The 20,460-nt window shown below is 44.4% G+C and overlaps 1 protein-coding gene across 2 annotated transcripts in view; it reads right to left on the bottom strand.

The window, feature by feature from the left end:
• Positions 1-20,460, bottom strand: part of LOC147457830 (uncharacterized) — a 122,248-nt gene that overhangs the window by 27,248 nt on the left and 74,540 nt on the right. For both annotated transcript variants that reach the window (XM_086512615.1, XM_086512616.1), the window contains exon 7: positions 6,856-6,927. In XM_086512615.1, coding sequence (XP_086368741.1) covers positions 6,856-6,927 — 72 coding nt within the window. The remainder of the gene's footprint in view (positions 1-6,855; positions 6,928-20,460) is intronic.

The raw sequence follows: 20,460 nt of genomic DNA on the forward strand, positions 1-20,460 counted from the left end.
CATATCACAACTTGAGAGACTACCTCTCTCCGATCCATGGATCTACTTCCCAAACTCGGGTACGAAACCCTTGGGCTGATCTGGCTCTAGTTCCTCAGAGCGCTTTTCTCCTGCAGAGGCTCATGCCTTCCTCTGCTCCTACTCCCTCACGAAGAGGAAGTACACCTGCAATCAAATACTCAAAGATCAGAACATGAAAATCGTTACCTTCTAAGTCTCAACGCTCGAAACGCAACTTAATTCTCGAAAGGCAATTCCTCGGAACAGATCTCTCCATAGAAAATCCTCTCTTCCAATCCTACACACAAAAGAGGTGTGTTCTCGGGTTCCTTCTCGTACATCAGCCCCGTCTACGACGTTTATGGGCTAAAAACAGAGAAAAACAGCAACTTGTCGCGATGGAAACACGCTTCGTAGGCACTTCTTCGCGAGGGAACTCGCGCACTGGGTCTTGGCGACATCTGGTACACTTGGGGCAGCCATGGGCATCACCTCTTTACGACTGAAATCTGCAGTAGCATCTCCTCCTTGCAAAGATTGGTCCTCCTCTCTGAGTGAGGGCATGTGATGCTTTTATAGCTCCTAGCCACGGGCACGAATAGCTACTCGCGTAGAGATCGCGGCCGTTTTTTTTTATCATTTTTTTTTCCCATTCTGCCAGAAAAAGAGAGAGAGAAAACGCTGGCTGATCTGTTGCCTTATTTATCAGATGGCTGCCCACTTATTAAGTGGGCGGCCGGCGTATTTTAAAAATAGTTTGAACCTGCCCAAAAACTCAATAAAACCTTATAAGTTAAAAACAATGCTCTCACAGCACTTCCCAGGCGTCCCTGGATGCAATCACATGCACAATTGCAATGCAAACATAGACTTCCTCACGGGAAAGCATCTGCTTTCCCGAAAAGCAATCCTGCTTTCTCAGAAAGCATCTGTTTTTTCCCATCTTCATTCAAGTGCTTGCTTTTCCTTGTGCACAATTCTAACACAGTTCGGAATTTCCTCCCGACTATGGATATTCCCTTTCCGATGCACCCGTCACCCACCTTGTGACGCATCAGGAATACCCATCACCTAGTACTTTCCTACCGAACTTACGGTAAAATCTCCTTCACGATGCTCTATGTCACCCATCCTATAACACATCAGAGATGTCCGTTCCCGGATGGTCAGATACTTCTTTCCGATGCTCCCTGTCACCCATCCGATGTGACGCATCAGAAGTACCCGTTCCTGGTGGCCTTACAGATATTCCCTTTCATAGTGCTCACATCATTACTCTGAAGGACGCACTAGGAATATTCTGTACTCGGATGTCTCCAGTGAGAAAAACCCTCTCACTTAAAATTCCAATAATTCATTTAGAATTATTTTTCCTTGGTGTTCCAAGCGAGAAAACCCTCTCACTTATAAATCCAATAATTCATTTAGAATTATTTTTCTATCAGATAAAGCCAATTTGGCAACAATATGCTTGAGAATGACTTTCTCATGCTGCATGGAAAGTTATGCGTTCCTAAACAGTTACGGCCAAAGATTTTGATGGAAAGTCACGCTCCACCTTATGTTGGGCATCGTGGAATTGATACGACAGTGAAAGGGGTTGAGGCATTCTTCTATTGGCCAACTTTACGTCAAGATGTTGACACATTTGTAAGATCATGCTTAGTATGCCAAAAAGTCAAATTTGACAGACAAAAGCAACCGGGATTGTTGCAGCCATTGCCGATCCCTGATACGCCATGGGAAAGCATAGCAATGGACTTTATCTTTGATCTTCCAAGAACGCAAACAGGCAATGATGGGATTTGGACTATCATTTGTAGCTTCAGTAAGCAGGCCCATTTCATTCTTGTGAGGAAGAAGATAAAGCTAGAACACATGGTCAAGATATTCATCAGCAATATCTTTAAATATCACGGGATGCCTCAGTCAATTGTCAGTGACAGGGATCCACGTATGACGAGTCTTTTCTGGAAGGCATTGTTTGAGAACATGGTCACTACGCTAAAGTTCTCTTCTTCATTTCATCCACAAACTGATGGACAGTCAGAAGAGGCAAATTCTACTGTCCTGGACCTGCTCAAATGTTATGTGTCAGAGCACAAGGCAACTTGGGAACACCATCTTCCATTGGTGGAATATGCTTACAATAACACTGTGCATACGTCAACAGGTAAGGCACCATTTGAGATAGTGAAAGGAGGGAAGAAAGTCCCGCCCATTTTGCAGACTAAGGACAAGATATTTGAGGCAGACAAGTATGTGCAAGATATGGATGAACATACAGGAAGATAAAGATTGCTCTTGAGAAGACTCAGGCTAAGCAAAAGAAAGCTCCTAATCGTCACCGTCGTGAACTTGTATTTTCACTTGGTGATTGGGCGCTTTTGCGCTTTGAAAAGGCCAGGTTAAGGAAAAGGAAAGGCAAGGAACGCTTGTTTCCGAAGCTCAGTATGCGATACTATGGTCCTTTTCAGATTTCAGAAAAGATCAACGATGTAGCTTACAGGTTAAAGCTACCAGAAGGCTGGAAAATACATAATGCTTTTCATGTCAGCCTTCTAAGACCCTTTGTTGGTGATGTGCCAGAGAATATGCTTGATGAGGAACAACCCGAAGTGGAAGAATTGGATGAAATCCTTGTTCCTGAACAAATATTGGCACATAAAGAAAGAAAGGTTAGAGGAAAGGTTGCAAGACGCTATTTGGTGAAGTTCAAGAACTATCCATCGTTGGATGCCAAATGGATGGAAGAGTCTGAATTGGTTGATTCACCTCAGCTATTGCAATTGTATCTTGAAGCCTTTCAAATGGAACCCACAGTGACTTGATGTAGCCTTTTCTGGAGCAAGGCAAGAGCATGGTTCATGATGCTCAAGAGAGTAGTTAAGCGATTGTATCTACTCTTTCCATACAGAATTTAGCTAGAGAAGTTTGTTCTTGAGAGTACACTAGAAGACTTCTATGCTTGATATATGTATCGTAGCCAGGTTGGTGGGATTGTTTAATCGTCCAACACTACATTTCCGGAAGCATGTATATCTTGGACTCCCATCATAGAATATATGTGATATCAGAAGATACCGCATGTATTATTGGCATGCAAGCGAGGTCGCTTGAGTATTTCAAGCGTGGGGTGTGTCACCAAGAGGTGTATTTTTTCCTGTTGCCTTCAATAAATAAGTACTAGATATTTTTATTTATTTTTATTTTTACTTGTTTCCCTGGGACCCTTGAAAAAGTGCAAGTGGACATTGCATGCCCAGTGTGAAACGACTGCGACCGAATAGGTTTCTCACATCGGGAGTCTGGGTCGGTCGGTCGGGGACTGGTCGGGCCAATTAGCACTGAATTCTGATGAGTATGGAAGCCTGTGCCCGCCAAATGAAATCTGGGCCACTCGGAAAGTCACTTACAACTTTATAAGTGAGTGGGAACTAGGGAATTAACTCAAAGGGGCAAACTGGACACTTGGCAGTTGTAGAGCCATTTGCAGGACACCTCAGCTGGAGGGGGTGCCCATTTGAGGCTGGGGCTGATTTTTGCTCATGCAAGTGACCTACAGTGTGTGTGTGAGTAGTGGGTGCAAGTCTACAACTTTAATGGAAAGCTTGCCTTCTGCTCTGTCTCATGTAGCGCGATGACTTGCTCTCGTGCATCTCTCTCTCCCCTTTGGCACATATGGTAATGCCCCACTAGTTGGGCTACTCAGATGAACATGTACAGTTCTGGGGGTTTATGTGCGTTTGCCAAGGCAAGAGCCTTATGAACAGGAACCGGATTAGCTAATTGCTAATCCCCCACAAGTACGCACAGTTCCATCGCGAAAGATTGCGAGTTCGGAGAGTTTTCTCGCGTGAAAACTCGTCCAATTCACAGGGGAACTGTTCCATTGCGTGCGGGAGCCCTTGGGACACGCGTAGGCGTGTTTGCTTTGCTAAAAACGATCCGAAACAGCGAATTACAGCCTGCTGTGTTTTTCTGCAGGTTTAGGGTTTCGCACCTAAACTGCAAGGGAACACCGAGGGAGCCTCGTGAGAGCCTTGGGATGCGTGTACAGGCTTTTGGGCACCCGGTAGTGAAAAACAGGGAATTACAGCCCGCTGAATTTCTGTGACAGCTCACCAGAAAGCTTCCAGATAGCGAGGGAATCCATCCTAGACAGGTGCTTTAGACCTACAGGGGTTTTTGCGCCGTTATGCTGCCAAAATCAGGTCGAAAACCTGCGTTTTCAGCCCTCGCCAGGTTTGGACAGCTTTGTGAAAGCTTGTGCTAAGTGGTCGGATCGTCTACCTTAATTTGAATAAAGAAATACCGAAAGGGGCGCCAGTCTTTGGGGCCTACAGGGTGTCGGTCTCGTGTGGGCAATGACATTCTAGTCACTGGACGCAACTGTGTTCTCTTCCCTTCTCAATGCTCTGTGTAAAATTAACAGGTAATTGTAGTACCGCCCTCTACGTTGTAGAGGCCGGTTATAGTCAGTCTTCAGAGCACATTGGCAGTTGCGAGGAACCTAGTTTTTCATGCTCGCACAAAGCACATTTAGGTGCATTATCACTATGTCAAGGAGAGACTCTCAGCACGAGAGATCAGCTTGGCTTATGTGCCAGCACGGGACAACCTTGCAGATCTGTTTATAAAGACATTGCCTCGTGAGAAGTTCGAAGCTTTCTGCAAGCTTTGGGCTTACTCCTCTTTGTGGATTGATCATGCACTCGGAGCATGGCACTTCCCTATACATTATGTGCCAGCTCTTGATCACCGCATCACCCCAAGGGGGATTTGTTACCATATACATGTGGTAGTGATGTGTGTGAACACACTTAGGACCATAGTGGTCTCGTACGGTCCCGTACGTTTTGTACACATACGACGATGTGCGGTACTAAACTAACTTTAAAAATTTATGATGTATGATGACGTTATGTACATTCAAAATAAGAAAAAACAAATAATTCTTAAGTCTAAGGCTTGAGAAGGAGAGACCCAAGGGAGAGAAGATGGAGAGCTTGTCACTTGAGACTCGAGAGCTTCAATGGGAGCTTAAGAGGGAGACCCAAGGGAGAGAAGATGGAGAGCTTGAGCCTTGTCACTTGAGAGCTTCAATGGGAGCACATGGATGATGAGAACATTGAGAGGCTAGGGCTTGTAGCTTGTAAGTTGTGTTGGAGAACAAGGTGGAGAAGTTGCTTAAATAGATTATAGGAAGAGGAAGAGCAGGGGAGAGGGAGAGCATGGGGCATTATGCATGTGAGAGGGAGAGCATGGCAATGGGCATTGGTACATGCCACATGGTTGCAAACATGCTCCAAAACGGCTCCCTAAACGACTACTAACGTTCACTATCAACATTCAAAAATTACCACCAACGGTCATAAACGGCTACAATTTTCGACCGAACGGAACGTACTAAATGAACTGAACGGAACGGGTCAGACCGAACGGTACTAGACGTTCCGTACGTCGAATGAAAACTACCCTGCAAGTTAGGACCACCCGGGCATTTTTTCCCTCACTAGGAGGTTTTTTCCCTCGCGCATTGTATATACGCCCATCACTCTAGGGCTATCTTATCTTTCCATTGCACACTAAGTAATACTACTCTCTTTTGTGTGCCTTGAGCTTCTTCATCTTCTCCAAGCTGTGTGTGTTTCTCTGCAACCCTATTTCCAATAGGATTTTGATAGGCCACTCAACGGGGATCTGTAAGTTCGTGAGGACTTTATCTTCTATTGCTTCTGCTAGGGTTTAGGCCCCTCGGCTGGGATCTGCAAGTTGGCTAGGGTTAGAGCTAGGGAGTCCTAACCCTCTGGGTCTTTGGTGGCTTGACACGTCAGCAATTTATGACATCGCCCTTCTTGAAAGAAGAGTAATCGTCCGCGATATATCTGCAAAACAACTAAGTTAGCTCAAAAATATCAGAGGGTCATTCAGTTTTCTCATTCAAAATCGGAGCCTTGATATTTTGGCGTAGAAATTTAGCCATCACACCCAGACCGTGTTGATCTATAACGGATGTCTCGATGCACTAAAGTTACATACCTAGACCGCGTTGATCTGTAACGGATGTCTAGATGCACTAAAGTTACATACCCACGCAATCTCACTCAAGTAGGCTGGCACATCACGATGCAACACGGATGCTTACATATGCATGTTACAAGACACAAAAACATAAAGTCGCCGATGAAAACTCCCCCCATCCAGGTCCAGGTCATGAGCTATTCAACGACTCCCTCATCCCTCCTCTCGCAAATGACCTAACGAGGTCCGCGCCAAAAGATAAGAGGCCTTTTACAACCAAAAATCCATCTGTGAAAAGCTCAACAAATTGACTTTGGTAATGTGCCATCCTCATGTCATGGGGATAAAGGTCGCCAAGCATAAAGAATGCCCCCAAGCATGGAAGGGGTGATAGCCCTTCAACTGCAGGGGTGCACCCTACAACCTAGAGCAGCACAGCTAACTACATTGGGGAGCACTCCAAAACATATGCTCCTTGCTGAGGTGGACCACACAAATAGCCGCCCCCCCGCCCCCCCCCAACCCTCGTCAAAAAAAAAAAAAAAAACACCTGTGCATTTCAGTAAAAAATGAAAACACAAAGGTCACTTACAGGTGCTTCGTTTAAAGCAATAAAAAAAGAGAAACAATTTATCATAGCGTTCTTAATGCATTTGCAACACAAAGCAATCTCCACTAGAACAGATTCAAGTCTCCTGCAGTTTACAAAATTTGATTTTGGAAAGAAAAATTAACTGATCACAGTGCACCTGCATTGTGGAAACAAAAAAGCAGAACTTGGCAGAATGTACAACATACTTACACATGCAACGTAAGAGGAGCTCAAAATACCTGATCAATATCACCAACAATGAACAAATTTTGATTTTCTGATGCAAGCAGACGAATTAATTCATACTGCACCTAAAACAGGAAAAAAGTAAGAATAAGTCAATTGCTGCAAAGAGCATTGTGCACAAAATACAAATTGTGTACCAAGTACAAATACTATTATCTGTCGAGTTAACGTGCAAGTCGATGCTTCATACAATTATACCAACACACATCTTCATCGATTACAATGGATGCAAAGCCAGTTACATAGGTTGTTCAAGGGTGATCCTCAAGCTATCAGCAGCCATTGTAGTCTTGAAATTTGGTCTATTTATCTCTTGTAGAACCCTTGGAAATTTACAAGCTGATACCAACCCAAACGACCATAGCAAGAAGAGGGCATAACCATTATAGCCTGGACTACAGTGGAAGCCAACCGGTGCATCTTGACAGGAGCATTTCCTTTTCCACAGTTCGACATAAAAAAGAAACAATTTCAGCACTTCTTCCTTACTATATAAATACACCACGACCACATCTGTCTAGATGCAAGTGAGACCACACCTCCATAGAGACAACACGATAGAGAATAGCTTGATAAAAACCGTGAAAGACAACAGATGAGAGTGCTGATGATGATCTGAATTAATCCTGCACGCAACTACAACCTGAACTCTTCCTGTAAACAACTGTGCGCCGAATTGGCACGAATAGAGGGGCATGCCTATGTATAGAGAGCACGATGCAAGTGCAGACCAAAGATTGGAACTTTGGTTGAAAAGTAGCATAAATTGACTTATTTTCAACTAGCACCACAAGCCAGTACACATAAGGGCACAACAAAGTACCCCACTAGCTGGCCCTATACAAGCAACCGGCCATGTCTGTACATGTGTTTGTTATAAAGCAAGCTTAAAACCACAAAACAAAAGCCCACACACTATTATGTCATGCCCATTTGTAAAACTCTTATAAAAAACAGGGTGTTACAAAACAAAAAAGAGTAAAAGGAGGACTTTAAAAATGTCTCCATTACATTCTTGAGCTAAGCTATTCATGAACATAGTTTACTCTATCCTTGCCTTTGCCTTTGTATCCGTTGTTGTGGTTGTCCTCGTTGCCCTTGTGCTCCCTCTCACCTCTACCTTGGTGATGGCACCTTTAAGACTAGATCATTGGTTTCTCCATAGTGGTGAAATGGTTTGATCTCAAAACAGTTTTTGCAACAGTCACCTAGAACGCGAAATCGAATGCAGGGAGCGGAGAATGGCAATGTGCATGAACTACCATTCCCTATGACTGCATACTCACAATTGTACACAAATGAAAAATGGGAATGGAGAACAAGGACTCGGAAAATGGTCATTCCCTGGGACTCTGGTCTTTGAGAAGGGGTTGCTCTTACCATAAGAATGCACTTCTTATTCATAACTCTGTATAAACCAGCTGCCTTTGATTTTGACCTCCTTCACGAAACTTGCTCCTCCTTCACCAAGTTTTCTTCCCTCCACTCGCAAGAGTTAATCACACCCACCCACCTCTTATCTTAATATAAAGTATACATTTGACTGATTAACAAAATCCCCTCCATTAAATAACGTGATAAGCACACTTTTCAAAAAGGGACAGCCTCAAGGGTGAATTGAATCATATTTTTGGATGCACACTTTTGAAAAAGAGACAGCCTCAAGGGTGAATTGAAGATTTCTTACTTGTCTCAAAAAGAGTGCATTTGTTGGTACTAAAGCATTTCAATAAGGAGAGGGGGAAACCAATTAGTATTCCACTGCCTCCATACGACAAATTTAACCAAGAGAATTGTCTCGAATTGAATGAGGAAAGGCTATAATGGCCAAAGTTTCTAAAGCATCTCCTATTGGTTCTTTGAAATAAATACAAGGACTCGTTTTGACATTGTGCTTTTAGTGGGGATTGTTAGTAGATTCATGGCAACTCTTGGCCAGAAGCATTGGGGTGTAGTGAATGGTGTGACGAGATATTTGAACAGTACAAACGAGTTGTGCGTTTTCTTTGATGAGGTGCCTCAAGGAGTCTTTGAAAGCCTACTTTGGACCATCTAATCTCTTTCCATTCACTTCCGAATAGCATCCCAACTTACATCATCGTACCAGTTAGTCGCACCAGACCAGCAATGCACAACATGGACTGCCACCCACACACAGCAAGAACAAAAAGCAAAAAATGAAAAAACCCACCCAGTAGCCTGTATCGGGAAGCCCCAGGTTGAGTAACTTCTGCACCTCCTCAAAGACCAACAGACACAACTCGATGTAGGGCCCGTTGCTTCATGGAGTCCCTCCAAGTGGATTTTACTACACTGCACGTAGGAGATCTTCGACACAACCTACTTGTAATAGACATAGACTTACACACTCCAAGCCAAAGATCCACAGCAACACACATGAGAAAACTGCAAACAATTAAATTAACTTGAATAGAGAGAGAGAGAGAGAGAGAGAGAGAGAGAGAGAGACACACACACAGAGAAGAAGAAGAAGAAGAAGGGAGTTTTAACGTCGTAGGAAACCATCCTAAGAGAGAGAGAGTTGACACGGCACGGCGGAGTTCCAAGCCAAGATGCCTTGGCCCCAAAGACCGACCCTTCCGGTATTTCTTTATTATTAATTTGCAAGAGTAGACTAGCTCCAGGACCTCTCTCTCGCAACGCTCCCAAGCTTACCTACTAAGAAGAGAGGCCCTAGCACCCCTGGCCTGTCCAAAAGCAAAGCACTAATGCCCAAAAGCTCCAAACCCAAAATATCCACCCTCTAGGCCTTTCCGTAAAACGCAAGATGTCTGTACTACCACGTCAGGACCTTCCGCGATTTGTAGACCAATCCATACAACGTCGCCACGTCATCATCTCTATGCAATTTTGGTCCTGCTGCTTTAATTTTAAGACTTTGCGCCCCTCACGTGGATCCCGGTAAGTTGGTAGGGTTAGTTTTTAACCTAACCCCCTTTGGGCCACTTAGTCATAATCTGCAATAAAAAACTGATGTCATGGCATGCCCAAACTTGCTGATGTTGACTGAGAGGACACTTGGGGATTAGGTTTTTATTGCAGATTATGATTGAGTGGCCCAAAGGGGGTTAGGTTAAAAACTAACCCTACCAACTTACCAGAACCCACGTGAGGGCATGCCATGTCATCAGTTTGTGACATACCCTCCCCTTGAAAGAATTGTAATCGCTCTCGATTACACCTGCAAAACAGCCATTGCACAAAAACTAGCTTAGTAGACACTGACTCTTAAGTATCAACGTACTAGACCACACTTATCCAGCATTTACACAAAGACGACAGTCACTGAACATTTCACATCGCAATCACATCATTATCCCCATTCGAGATCTTAGAAGAGAAGAATAATCATTGTAAATTATTTAGCAATCACATCATTATCCCCATCCGAGATCTTAGAAGAGAAGAATGATCATTGTAAATTATTTAGCAATCACATCCAAACCGCACTGATCATTTCATCTTTCTGACACGTACTCAAACAATACACACGAGAGAGCACATGTACATATTCATTTTAGAAATTCCATTTCAAATGTGCATCTTCTTTACATAAAGTCATTCAATAGAATACAGTCAGATTGTCAGTATCCCTGAAATCTCAAAAAAAATCGGTGACTTTATTCCCATCGAGGTAACCTGTGACAAAGGAGTGGAGTGACTCTATAACAGACTTGGGCACCCCAAGTTGAGAATCTGGCACGACACATGAGAGAGTCACTTAACACGGCCCGGCATAGTTCCGTGCCCATAGAGATTGGCCCCAAAGACAGGCACCCCTTTCGGTATTTATTTTTAAATTAATGCTTGAGCTCGAAAGCTCGTCAACAGTCTGAGCTTGAGAGTGGCCCTGGGGTCTTATTTAAACGCCCTGAGGGCTCTCAAAATCAATTACATGAAAAGCTTCAACTCAAAAGCACTTCGTCCCCAAAAGCTAGAGGCTAGGGCTGCCAGCGTCAGCGCCAGGAAGTATTATGTGTACGAATGATTAGTCAACACGCATTGTTCGAGTGTGTCATTCGTGATGCTTTCCTGTATTTTTGTCACTGTCCTTATGTGATCCCTTTTCACTGTACGTTGAACACAATTCACTCATGAATGAGCACCGATGTATGCGAATTACTAATGAAAAGATGAAATGTTTGCATTCAAGGAATTCACATTCCATGTCTCTTCCTTGGCATGACACAGGATCAGAAAGAGCACAAGAAGGATTGAGCATCAAGCATGGGCATTTCCATTGTGATTTGCCATAGTTGATTGACTTAGATCAGAAAGACAAGTTTCAAATCCATTGTTTGCGTGTGTTTGCTGAACAATTTGGCACTCCGTCTATATGTTCATCTACATTGCATGCACAGTCTTTAAGGAAGACTAGAATTTTTCCAGTCATGGGTATATTCAAATTTTTGTATTGGAAGTGGTTTCAAGAATTTTCAGCCTCGGAGATTCTTGAAGAAGGTAGACGCATGACTATAGACGAAGTTGAAGCATTGAAGGAGCCACAGATGACTTTGTGTCGCTTTCGGCGCGGCCCAAAGAAACAAGCGTTGTAGACCTTTATGAAGTTCAAGTATCGCATGACCCATGCATCAGAGTGGGCCGACGAAGAGTCCTTTCCACGATTCTTGACCCTGTTGGCGATCTCCCTCGACGCCACACAATTCAGTACCAGTACCTCACTTTAAAAAGGAGGGGATGTCACGTGCACATCTAACTCTATGTGTATGTGGACAAGCTACTTCATGACAAGGGTTCAGTTGAGTTCAATCAGTCTAGAATAGGAAGTGATCAGGCACTCTTGTGAGTCTGTTCGCAGACCGTGCATGTCCAGGCACTTAGATTAGATGCATATCCTCTGGTTGCACACAACATGATCATCAAATTACAATCAGAACCCATCAGGAGCATTTTTACAGTGCATAGACCTATTATTCCCTATTTTTGACATTTTTCACTTATTATTTTTCAGTAACTTATGTTGGGAACTAGGTAGGGCAAATTTCATAAGTTTGTATATAAGAAAACCTAGCGCTAGCACTTTCTGGCAGAAGAGGCAGTAGGAGCTTCGGTTCAACAGGCACCTTCTCAGCAAGACCCCCCTCCCAAGCAGTTGACCTAGCGTTTTTTGCAAGGAGATCAAAATTCAGCCTTGGCGTTTTGCATTGTAAAACAGCAGATCCACAGCAAGACACAGCAGAAGCCCCAATGCTAGCAGATTTTCCACAGCAAAGAGCAGATCAGCCCCTAGCGTTTTTGGTTTGCAGATCAACCTCAGTGTTTTTGCAGATCTTCGCGACGGAATCAACCCTAGACTCAGGGTTTTCAGTTTTCAGCAGTCAGTTCCCGCAAACCTAGAAGATCTCACCTTCCCGCAGCAGATCATCGCAGATTTCAGCATCTACGTTTTCAGCGCGCCGTCCTCGTCGCATCGTCACCTACATAGAGTCAGAATTCAACAGATAAAGATTTGCAGTTTTCAGCCTTAGCATTTCCAGATTTCAGCCCGTCTCGTCGTCGACATCATCGGCAAGTCCAAGCATTGTAGAGATTTGTGCAATCATAAGTAGACCGCTCTCGCCATAGAGAGTGGGGCCTTCGGAGGAGGGTTTGACAACGCTCTGGTGTCATATTCTCTCTCTATATCTCTCAGTGTCAGCACCTTCATTCACAGTGTTCACCACTTTGTTTGTGATCACTTGCACTCTCCCATTAAAGAACAGAAGGCTCTCCCTTCCGTAAGCAAAAGGAACCTTGAGCACAGTTCACAGCACTCATCTTGAGCAAAGTTCAACATTCACTTCCGCTGCACCTTACATGTAATCTCCATCGATGTGGCCGCCTTTCCATGTGTCTCCATCCCTCAATCGGGATACAGAGAAACCCAATATCTGCACTCGATAAAGCATAGATGAAGTCACCGTAGTATCAAAAAATCAAACCTTCGTTCGAAATCCTCGAATTGAACCTACGAACACATCCTCTCTAGTCTCCCCAGACTGCATACGTTCTAGTTAGTCTAGTCTTTGCTGCTCTCCTCAGAAAACATCAGGCCACTAAATACCACCCGAAGGTAAGTGTATGCATTTGTATACTCCACTGTCTTTTGACCATAGGTAAAGGTGGGTGCTGACCTCCCAATCCACTATGGTGTGGTGTTAAACACCATGATCTTGGTCTTGCCAAGGTTCACAAACAAGCCACTGTCTTGAGCAAAAATGTGTACGGTATCCAAGTGACATGCACTCCCTTTGAGGAGTCAAAAATCAGCACCATATAGCAACAATGGAATCCACGTCCCTGTCAGCTGTGCTCCTATGTCACCCTCCCTCTCTATGTAATTTGAAACCTCATCCACGTACATACCAAAAAGTGTAGGGGAGAGTGGGCAACCTTGTTTCACCCCAATAGTCGAGTGAACCAATTCAGATGTCCCCTCGGGAGTGTGAACCTGCCCCATTACTATCCTGTATAAAGCCATGACCCCCCAAATCAGCTCGGTGGGCATCCCCATCTCCATAGTCTACGCATCAATTTGACTCTCGAACTTGTATCAAAAGCTTTGCGAAAATCCACAAAGCTACAATAAAATCTCCTCTCATGTGACCTACCCTCCTCAATAATAGCTTTGAGTGTCAATATATGGTCCAGGGTAGAAAACCTCCGCCTAAAACCTACTTCTCCTTGTGCTCGTATGTCCTCTCTCTCTCTCTCTCTCTCTCTCTCTCTCTCTCTCTCTCTCTCTCTCTTTCTCTTTGTATCAGTTTTGTTTCATTTGTCTTTCCGATAGACGGATGACATACACACCATGTACATCTGTTTTGTCTCATAGGCCGATTTCGGCCTGACATAGACGTTAAAAATCTTTCTTTCTTTCTCTCTCTCTCTCTCTCTCTCTCTCTCTCTCTCTCTCTCTCTCTCTCTCTCTCTGCCCATCTACTCAATTGTTGCCCAAGATGGATGCATACAACCTAGCCAATGTGTGTCCAATCATGATAGTGGATAGTTCCTAGGCTCAATAGGATCTCCTGCCTTGAGGATAGGCACAATAGTGGACCTACTCCAAATATCAGGGAGACCCTCATACATGGCTTGATTGAACATCATTGCTAAATCTTGAGAGAGAGAACCGTAAATTTGAGAGAAAATTGGTCTAGAGAGAGAAAACAGTAAGATTTATGCTTTACAAAGAAAATCAGCACCCTTCAGACAGAGAAGTAAGAATGTGGAAAAAAACTGAGACTATGCGCCACTAGGAAGATTCTTCCTATGACTCAAAGAGTGGCATGGGCCTTTTTAGGGCGAGAGAGTCAGTGATTGATTGAAAGTACGCAGTGATCGGTTGTCTAGCTGTAGAAACCCCAACCTAAAACCCGTCACAAAAAACCTCTCTAGTTTGGTGAATAGGCTCAAGAGCATTTCCACCCAATTGGTTAACAGCCAAGCACTAGTGGAGGACAAATATAGAGAACCTGTCTACTAAAATTGCTTCTCAAAGACTATGACAACATTCACTCCTTAAGAAAAAGGACTACCTCCTTAGAGGACTATATGTTGTCCGGTATAGGAGCGTGATCCCAAGAGGTGCAGACAGAGTTTGAATAGACAGTACAAGGATTACAGATATATCGCAGCAGACAACACAATTGAGCATGTGACAAAAGCACCAAAGCAGGACTTTTATCATCAAACTGGGTATTGAGTGCAAAAGCCAAGTAAAGCATTCCCAATGGTTGGATGCATTGATACTAGAAGAACTAGATCATGTAAGAGCATCAACACAAAAGGTAACCAAAAGAATGCACCTACATTAGTGTATGTATTAAAAATGTGGTCAGTAGAAGAGGATTAGAGTAAACCCAACAATTTGTCAAAGGTGCAACGGGAAAGGGTGAATCGTGTGATGATCTCCTCTGCAACCACGACAAAACTTCCTCTCGAGACCGGGCAGCCAACGGATCTCGGATCTATTGCGATGATCTCCTCGTACACAAGCTCTAGCGCGAACCTCCCTCCATACGGGCACCACAAACACCTGCAAGAACAAACACCGCTTGTAGGGTATCTACACGCAGAGCAGAGGGAAATGATATCGTTGGAGGAGAGAGAGAGAGAGAGAGAGAGAGAGAGAGAGAGAGAGAGAGAGAGAGAGAGAGAGAGAGAGAGAGAGAGAGAGAGAGAGAGAGAGAGATGAAATGAAATGTTATATTAACGTCTTCAAAAGGCCAGAATGACCTATGAGACCAAACTGATACAAAAGTGGTGAATCTGTTACAATGTCTGGGTACCTTAGTACTAAAGTACTAAGTGTGAAAAGTGTGAAAAGTGTGAAAGTGTGAAAATAAATGTGAAAAACTAAATACAAAGTATTAAATAAACTTCTTAGGAGCATTCTGGGTGTCTGGCTAGAATGCTTCTAATCCTTTGTTGTAGTCTCCTCCGGTGAAGTGTGCTTCTGCATCTCGGTCGTGGTCGTCTCGATTCCCTAAGCTCAATCGCCCTGTCAATGAGGGTGCCTTTGGTATGAATGTGGGTACTCCTTTGTGCTGGCTGCTGGCCTCTTGCTTCTCCTTCCACTCCTGCTTCTCTCGATCCGAAGAAATCTGTGATCTGCCTCTGAGGCTGTAGTGCTCTTTGTCTTAACATTAGATTATCCCTGTGCCGATGTAGTTCCAGTAGGTACAAGCCTAAGCATCTTTGATCTTGGTATTGCATAAATCTATCTAGAGGTCCAAAGCCTTCTTTAAATAGGCAATGGAAACGCCCACGTATCTCATAGTATACGGTGCAATGGCATATGTAGTGTAATTCTGTCTCCGGCTCCATTCCGCATAACTTGCAAATTCTGCTCTCAGGTGGGATTCCCCTAAATCTGCCAAATTCAATTTCCAGCTGGTCTAAGGATGTACGAATCTGACCAATAGCACATCTCAAACCATGAGACAGGTGGGTATCCATGTGGCTCGGGCGAATCACAAATCCATCTTCAGATAGCTGTAGGAAGTTTTCTTTGTAGTCGGCCATCTTCGTGCCCAATTCTTGTGTAGGGTCTACCCATGTCCTCTTAGTATCCAACTGTATAAGATCCTAACGGATGATTTTTTTAATCTCCGTTCGTGTAATTGCCAGTGATGGAGCCTCAAGAGAGTATTGGAAGGGGGGTAATCTTTCCATACTGAACACGTGTCTTTGAAACCATGAGGACAGTTGCGCATACCAGCATGATGTATCTCCTTTCATTGCTAATTGTCGAGAGGATTCGAGGGCCAGTCTAGTATATCGGCAATTATTTGTATCCCACAAACCATGTATAAAGGACACTGATCTGGTAAGAGCTTCAATTTCTATCGGAGGGGCAGCTAGTTCCGCTCGGGTAATCGCGTGTGGTACGGAGGCCTTGGCTATAATCATTCGGGAAATCATAGATACCAAAGGTCTCTCCATTGACTTCCAATTATCCCGATCCACAGATGGTCCCCAAATCTGGACCCCATAAAGCATAGCCGAAGCCACCACAGTATCAAAGAGCCAAAGTTTTGTTTGTGGTTCCTGAAACTGCACTTGTGAACACATCCTCTCCAACCCTCCCAAGGCCGCAAAGGCTATGGACAATCTAGCATCCGCTGCTTTCTTAAGAGTAAACTTTGGTCCTGCAAATACCACACCAAGGTATGTGTATGCATCTGTGTACTCTACTGTATCCTGGCCATATGCAAATGTAGGTGTCGATCTCCTAACCCACTGCGGTGAGGTGTTAAACACCATAACTTTGGTTTTACCCAAGTTTACTGACAGTCCACTGTCCTCCGCAAATTTATGTAATGCATCTAGCTGCCTCTGCATTCCATCTGGTGATTCTGCTATCAATACAATATCATCTGCATACAACAACAAAGGGATCCATGACCCTGCAAGTTGAGCACCTCTGTCACCCTCTCTATCAATGTAATCTGATACCTCATCTATGTACATACCAAATAAAGTAGGGGACAGTGGGCATCCCTGCTTTACTCCAACGGTGGAATGAACAATGTCGGAATCCCCTTCTGGAGTACGTACATAACCAGTTACTGACCCGTATAAGGCCATGATCCCCCAAATAATCTCTTTGGGGACCCCTAACTCTTGCATCCTGCGCATCAATCTGGCCCTTGGTACTGTATCAAAAGCTTTCGGAAAATCCACAAAGCAACAATACATCCTTCTCCCACTTGCTCTTCCTTCCTCAATAATGGCTCTGAGCGTAAGAATATGATCTAAAGTGGAATAACCCCTCCTGAATCCAGCTTGTCCTGTTGCCCTTATGCCCTCATTCTCTGCCCATCTACTCAATTTTTGTTCAAGAATGGATGCGTACAGTCGGGTCAATGTGTGACCTACCATAATGGTACGGTAGTTCCCGGGTATCATAGGATCCCCTGACTTGAAAATAGGTACGATAGTAGATAATTTCAAAGATTCAGGTAATCCTTCACACATGACCTGATTAAACAGACGAGCAAGGACTTCTGAAAGTAGATCCCTAGCATGGATCAGATGTTCTGCTACTAAACCATCATGATCATATGCTCTTCTTGTCTTCATCTTATCAATGGCTTTTTTCACCATTTCCGAAGTAAAGAAAGTACTAGTAGCAGGGCATGGCTCAAGCGGATCTGGTAATGGAGGCTGTCCAGATACCATATATAATGATGTTACATATTGACCCCAAATCTCAGGAGAAGTAATCGTCGGAGGCGGTGAGTGCTCGTGAAATAAACGCCAGGCCTCATGTGAGTCCTGACTCAGGAAGAGCTGATATAAATCCTTCTCCAGTTTGGCTAAAAATGCCCTTTTCTTGCGACGTACTATACGCCGAAGAGCAATCCGAGACTGCTTATATGTGATGATCCCAAGTGTAAGCTCTTTCTGGACCTGGGTTCTCGTCTCTCTGCATTCCTCGTCATACCAACTGTTTTGAGGCATGTTCCCAGATCCTCTTCTGATCAGGTTGAGTATGTGGGTATGCCTCTTGTGCTGCTCGATGTAGTATCTCTGTTAACTGAGAAGTAATCTCCTCTACAGTATATACTGGCTCGGCTGCCCACATCCTATTATAGATCTTTTCCACATAGACTGAATCAGTCTCTGGTGTGAAAGTATATCTTGTGTGTGTCTTCTTCCTTTGTACTTGAGAGGCATTGTATTGGAAGGAGATTGATAAGGTCAAGAGAGCATGATCCACTGCAATCCCAACCGGTCTGGGTCCCACCTTAAAGTCCTCGATACTAGAAATAAAGCTTGGTGAAGTCATGACATAATCCACTGTACTGGCCCCATGCCTGTGCGGGAAGCATGTTAATCCCCCAGATAAAGGGAAATTCTCTAGACCATTAAGTATGGCCAAACCATGTATAGTTGCCATCTCCATGAGATGTCTCGCATATTCGATGTGTTCTTTATCCTGTGAGTTTATAGTAAGCCCCCTCTGTGATAAATCCACTTCTCTAAGCATTTCCTCAGAAGTATCATAGAATACTGCTTGAGAGTTGGCCGTTCTGGCGTTAAAAGTCTCCTAAGAGAACGATGTCTCCATCTCTAGAGAACTCCCATATGTCATTATTCAATATGGAGAAAGGGGACTGTCCTTTAGGTGAGGAGTAGACTGATGTACTTGGAGGGAAGTAGCATATAGCGATATATAGAAATCTACCTGTCTCGGCTCTCATTCTCACCCACATATACCTTGCTTGCTCATCTTTCCTGATAATCTGTAGTAGTGGTTTCAGCTCCTCTTTAAATAAGACTGCTACTCCTCCTGAACCCCGGCTACCCCGTAGAGATCTTTTGTCTGGTCGACCAGCTGTTTCTCCCTTCACATGCGGCATAAGTTGTCCCAGTATCTGGTGTGTCTCTGAGTAGAAAACCATGTCTCTGTCCCTAAAGCTGTCTTCAAAGGCACCTACATCTAGCCTATATGATCCATTACAATTCCACGCCGCTATTCGGAGCGTCGCCCCATAGGTCTCGCACCGTCATGATGAGCGCTTTTCCAGAACCACTACTTCCCTTCCTCTATAAAAGGCGATTTTCCCCTTTTCTCTTGCTGCCCTAATCTCTGGCATCAACTCTTGCATGTGTGCAAGTTGTGCCAATGTAAGGTCATCTCCCAGGAAAATACCAGTTTCCTTAAGAGTTGGCCTCTCCTTTAGAAATTCTTTCCTTATTTCTATATTCGGGAAGCGGAGAATAAGTGCCCTATCCTTTACGTTTCTCTTCTCTTCAATTCCTTTCTTGCCCACTCTCCATGCACTTGTGTGAGTAGGCTCTGTGATGCCCATGCGTTGTAGCAGTTCCTTCACTTCTTCATCTACATTCTCTTTGTCTTTGACTCCTGTGACCCGCACATGCAGAGCCCGATTCTTCCTTTTCTGCTCTTCCTCAATGGTCATATTAATAATGGTGGAGGTAGGTGTGGTCTCGGGCATTTGGGCCTTCCCTTTCTTCGCATCCTCAATCCATTTCTCTCCTTCATCAACCTTTTCTTGTGTCTTCAAAAGACGTTCCGCCCATGAAGATGCCGTTTTCGATTTCTGTTCATCTCCTTCCCGTAGAGCTTTCATCTGATCCTTCATGTCCTCGAGCTCCTTCAACACCGAAGGTTGGTCGTCTCCCTTCTCCTTAGTTGCAGATTTGCAAGCCGCAAGTTCTCCTTTTAGCTCCTCGATTATTGCATCTTTTTCCCCCATGTGCTTTTCCATATTTGTTCTCCATGCTTCAAAACTTGCTACTGCCTCATCGAGTTTCTTTTGCATAACGCATTCTGTTACATTTACTTCGGCCTTGATTAGGTTTCGTAATTCCGTTTTCAAGATCTGAATCTCCTCATTCTGTATCCCCCGGATCTCTCTCCTTAGTTCTCTCATCATGTCTCCATACATGGAGTTCTTGTAGCTCTCAGCGCTCGCGTGCATTTCCTTCCTGATGTCATCTCTCATATAGTTTAGCTCTGATTTGAGCATCACCAGGACCTTCTCCATCATTAGTTCATCATGTATCCAGGAGGTTTTCCCCACTCGTAAGGATCTTGGTGATAGTACAGTATCTTTGTTTCTCCGTTTAAATGTAGTTGTTGTTTTTTTTGGGGTGGTGTAGCTATCTACACCCGGCCCTTCCCCTTCGGTAGGCGGATCCATCGAACCCGAGCCACAAATGTGGGGTAGGGTACTAGGGTACTAAGGTAAGGGACTGAGAATAGGGCAAACTTAAAATTTACCTTAAGGCTTAAAAATCTCTTTAAACTTGAACGTAAGAGCTTTGACTTCCTACGCGTAGATGAAGGGGGGGGGGGGGGGGGGGGGGGGGGGGGGGGGGGGGGGGGGGCCGGGGCGTGTAGGCTAGGACTTGCTACGCGCAGGACTGCACGTGGGACTGCAGCGCGTGCAGGTCTTAGGGCAGCGCGAGCAGGAGCCGGCAGAGGCAGCGCGAGCAGCAGCATGAGGGCAACGCGTGCGCGAGCAACAGGGCAGCGTGAGCATCACCACACGAGAGAGAGAGAGAGAGAGAGAGAGAGAGAGAGAGAGAGAGAGAGAGAGAGA

Source organism: Adiantum capillus-veneris, chromosome 5, assembly GCF_014529385.1.
Source record: "Adiantum capillus-veneris isolate H3 chromosome 5, ASM1452938v2, whole genome shotgun sequence".
In the NCBI taxonomy this organism is placed as follows: domain Eukaryota; kingdom Viridiplantae; phylum Streptophyta; class Polypodiopsida; order Polypodiales; family Pteridaceae; genus Adiantum; species Adiantum capillus-veneris.